Source organism: Stegastes partitus, unplaced genomic scaffold, assembly GCF_000690725.1.
Source record: "Stegastes partitus isolate 25-593 unplaced genomic scaffold, Stegastes_partitus-1.0.2 Scaffold1436, whole genome shotgun sequence".
NCBI classification, from domain to species: Eukaryota; Metazoa; Chordata; class Actinopteri; family Pomacentridae; genus Stegastes; species Stegastes partitus.
The window spans coordinates 41,718-46,546 of NW_007579167.1; the positions used below are offsets into that span (position 1 = coordinate 41,718).

Sequence of the window (4,829 nt, forward strand, 5' to 3'; positions counted from 1 at the left end):
TTCCCACTGTTGCAGACTGCTTTCAGACTGCTGAAGCTTACAGGGAATCCAGATGTTTTGGATTGTTGGGTGTTTCTGTTTCTGCCTTTGTGAAGCGCTATGAGATGACTTGTTGTTGTAAATATGCGCTATACAAATAAAATTGAATTGAAAATTGAATTGAATGAATGGTGATGACTACAGCCTCAGCCAGTTCCCTCTGTCTCTTAGAGAAGGTCACTACCATCTCTTTGGTCTTATCCACATTCAGTTCAAGACATGATCGATCGCACCAGTCCACAAACTCGGTGAGAGACAAGAAAGCTTGTGCATCATCCACCCCTCTTCCTGCCTAATATATGAAATGGAGTGGGTCTGGCTGAGGACCTACTGCTGTGATGATGTGATCTTTTATCATCCTCTCCAAGGCCTTCATCACGAGAGATATTAGGGCAACAGGCCTGAGGTCGTTTGACACCCTCACAGTGCTTTTTTGGGGGGAGGGGGATCACCGTTGAGTGCTTCCACAGCTGAGGGACTGAGGAGGTAGCAACAGAGTTCTGAAAGAGGAGCTGGAATACTCCGCATAGATCTTATCAGATCCAGGTGCTGTGTTAACTTTAACCTCTTAAAGCCTCTCACCACGTCTTCAGCACTAATGTTGAGTACAGGACCTCCAGTTTTTAGTGAGGAGATGATGGTTCCAAGCTGGGTGCTATTGTCCGTCTCAAATCTTGTAAAAAAGGAATTGAGGTCATTAGGTAGTGATGCTGGCCTCCTGTCCTCAACCTGAATGGTGTTTTGAGAGGTGCCAGAGAGGACCCTGCCAGGCTGCACACAGGTTCCTGCTGTTGAACTTTTGTTTAACTTTGTCCCTGTACTTGAGGCTGGCAAGTTTTGGTACGCTTCACCTCTTTATTGATCTCTTTTTTCCTCTCTATCAGAGCCAGAGAAAAATATTCTCTCTTTCTTGTTGAGGAGACTTGAGTTCTTTCATCACCCATGATTTAGTATTTGGGAAAATGGTGATCGTTTTGGTGGGGATGATGTTATCCACACAAAAGGTAATATATGATGTCACAATGTCCACCTGCTCATTGATGTTGCAAGAGGAAGCTATTGGGTTGCACCACTCCTTGGCTTCAAAGCATCCTTGCAGCTTGTCAATACTGTTACTTGTCCGTTGCTTGACATTTTTAACAACCTTCGCTGCTCTCCTCACAACAAGCACATTGGCTGGTGCAAGCAGAATAGTGGTGTGGTCAGCAGATCCAAGTGGAGGGAGGGCAACAGATTTCTATGCATTAGAAACAGATCCAAAGCATTTATCAAGAGTTTTACCCATGCGAGTGATACAGGTGATATACTGAAAAAAATCTTTTTAAAATGTCTAATCAGCACTTGTGGTGGTTAAAATCACCAAGGACAAATTTTGGACAATCAGGGGACATGTTCCAATCTCTTAAGCACAGTCCTGATGTGGTCTGAAGCTGCAGCTGCCTTTGCTTTAGGGTGGATGTAGACCAGGATAAACAATAGCTGGGGGAATTCCCTAGGAAGTTAAAAAGGATGAAGGAAACAGCCAGGAGTTCAATGTCCGTGGTGCACAGACTCTCCCTCACTATCACAGTAGAACACCACCGTTTGTGAACATACAGGTATACACCGCCACCATGTTTCTTGCTTGTCAGCTGACTGTCGAGCCTTACTGGTGTCCCAAAGCCATCCATATGCAAAGAACTGTCACTGTCATTGCTGCTTAGCCAGGTTTCGGTGAATGCCAAAATTGCAGCAGTCCTGTATTCATGCATATACGCTGAGTTAGCTCGAAGTTCGTCTGTCTTGTTGTGTAGTGAACGCACATTGGCTAGGATGATGGAGGGAAGCGGCTGATGTTTACCTCACTCCCATTTGAGTCTGGCCCTCACTCCGCTCTTTTTCTTTTTTCCCCTCCGGGTCTTCTTCTGTTAGTGTCCAAGGCATAGCTGGATGAGTGACCGCGTAGTACATCCTCTGGAAGCTTCACTATATCCATTTCAGACACTTGGTTGGTGTGAAGCTGAAGCTGTAGCAGGAAGTCCCTGAAGTATGTAGCACGTTGGCTCATTGCCATGCCAACCAAATAATAAAAGTTGTAAAATCACCAATATATATATATTTTTAAAAAGTCCAGATAACCCAAACAGTCCCATGTTAAGACCAGTGAAAAAAGGTTTTAAAAAGCGATTAAAAGGTTAAAAAGACATAAAGAACAGAATTACTCAGTGAGCCGACAGGTCAACCACACGAGTAGTGACCCAGAAGCTCAAGCGCATCTTTAAAAAAAAAAAAACTATCTTACTGTTGACTATAAATTATTTTGTATGTTGACAGGACCTACCAGATTGTTGGGGTTGGTCATCAGTTTGAGGAGAGCAGGGTGGTTGTAGCCTGAGGGAGGACACAGTGGTTTTACAAAGAGAGGCACATGTCTTTCTAAATAAAAAAAGAATCAATGCGTTCCACAAAAAGTATACAATAAAACTCAGTAAATCCCTCAAATCACTAAAATGTAACTCAAATGTATCTAACAAAAACTGCATTGTTTTTAATGTAGTTAAAGTGTTGGTTATCTTGCAGTATGTGTAATAAAAAAACAAGTCAGATAAGTAATATTGAAAATATCGCCCTCAAAGGGCAACTACAACACAAAAGTGAGTGCACTTGTTAATATAAAATACTTGGTCACAAAACTTAAAAAATATTATTGGATAGCCTAATCCAAGCAGGATAGAGTTCTGAAACTACAAGATGGTGCTCAAAAAATAACTAAGAAAGTTTGTTTTTGAATACAGGCACATAATGTTTTTAGTCACTTCAGGCATCACACATATAGCTCAATGCGTTGCCCTACTACTTACTGTAAGACATGCTTGAAGGTAAAGTCTTAAGCAGTTATTATACATTTGGAACCAGAAGTTGACATACACTGTATAAAAAGACATAACCTTCCCCCTATTTGTGCCCAAGCTTTAATTTCCTGGCTGATGTCTTGAGATGTTGCCTCAATATTTCCACATAATGTTCTTCCCTCATGATGCCATCTATTTTATGAAGTGCACCAGTCCCTCCTGCAGCAAAATACCCCCACAACATGATGCTGCCACCCCCGTACTTCACAGTTGGGATGGTGTTCTTAGGCTTGTGAACTTTCCCCTTTTTCCTCCAAATGTAACGATGGTCATTATGGCCAAACAGTTCAATTTTACTTTCATCAGACCACAGGACATGTCTCCAAAAACTAAGGTCTTTGTCCCTGTGTGCATTTGCAAACTGTAATCTGGCTTTTTAATGTTGCTTTTGGAGTAATGTCTTCTTCCTCTCTGAGTAGCTTTTCAGCCCACGTCAGTACAGGACTGGTTTCAGTGTGGATAACGACACTCTCTTACCAGCTTCAGTCAGCATCTTCACAAGGTCTTTTGCTTTTGTTCTGGGGTTGATATGCACATTTCACACCAAAACACTTCATCTCTGGGAAACACAATCTTCTCCTTCCTGAGCAGTATGATGGCTGGACATTCCCACAGTGTTTATACTTGTGTATAATTGTTTCAACAGATGAACGTGAAACATTCAGAAATTGTACCCAAGGATGACCCAGACTTGTGGAAGTCCACAATTCTCTTCATGATATCCTGGCTGATTTCTTTAAATTGTCCCTTGTTGTCACAAAAGTAAGCAGTGTGTTCCAGGTGTGCCTTAAAATACAGCTTGTGACATTGGTCTTGAGGGTCTAGTTCAATGGAACATGAAGGAAGAGTATCATCCTATCAAACAGGTTCCACAACAATCATGTGAATAAATTCATCACTAAAGTGTTGCTCGTATAAGCACATCCAATTACCATTAAATATATATTTAGTTTGGATGTGAAATATATCTTTTGTGACACCAGTCCTGAAACTTTTCTGACACACCTTGTGTAGGTATGCTCCACAGGAGTTGCATCCATTCCTAGCAATCACTTTATTTCTGTCTTAAGTGCCTGTGTGCACCAGTCCTTGATACATCTAATCTATAACATGGGGTTTCCCATTTTAAAAAATGGGTACCATCACCTCGGTTTGCCACTTCACTGAAGAGAAGTGTCAGTCAAGACAGTCCAACAATGTCCAGAGCCTTAGCATCTCAGGGTAGATGTCACTCACACCTTGTGTCTTGCCACCAAGGAGTTTCTTGACTACCTCAGAAACCTCTACCATGGATATGGGAAAAGCTTCCCTTGAGTCTTCAGGCTCTGCCTTCTCAGCAGAGGCCATGTTACCAGGGTTGAGGAGTTCTCTTTTCACCACTTGAAAATGTCCCCAGGCCAGGTTAGCACTTCTCCTTCCTGGCTGTACACAATCTGTGCCAAGCCCTGCCTCTCCTTCCTGAGGTGTCGAACAATTTGCCAGACCTGCTTTAAAGCCCACCAAAAGTTTCCATAGCCTTTCTAAAATTGTCTCATACCTGAATTCTGCTTCCGCAACTGCTGCAGCCCTTTGGGCCGACCATGACCTATCTGCTGCCCACTGAGCATACCAGGCCCGAAAGGCCTTCTTGTTCAGTCTAAAGGCCTCCTTTACCACTGGCGTCCACCAGCAGATGCCGTTACGACAGACACCAGTGACCTTCTGATCTCCTAACAGTCACTTCTGCAATGGCGGTTTTGTGTATGGCCCACACAGACTCCAACTCCTCAGCCTCCCTCAGGATGCAGGAGAAACTAATCTTGCTTTCTTGAACGCAGAAAATCTTTTTAATAAAATTGAAATCGTGCCTGACAATAGGTGCCTGATCATTTAACTATAACTGCTCTGCTATGAGACACT

The 4,829-nt window shown here is 42.8% G+C and overlaps 1 protein-coding gene across 3 annotated transcripts in view; it reads right to left on the reverse strand.

Moving 5' to 3' along the window:
- Positions 1 to 4,829, reverse strand: part of abat (4-aminobutyrate aminotransferase) — a 53,495-nt gene that overhangs the window by 20,772 nt on the left and 27,894 nt on the right. For all 3 annotated transcript variants that reach the window (XR_520893.1, XM_008299594.1, XM_008299595.1), the window contains exon 8: positions 2,360 to 2,409. Coding sequence is in view for 2 of the 3 variants with exons in the window: in XM_008299594.1 (XP_008297816.1) it covers positions 2,360 to 2,409 (50 nt within the window). In the remaining variant the exon portion in view is untranslated. The remainder of the gene's footprint in view (positions 1 to 2,359; positions 2,410 to 4,829) is intronic.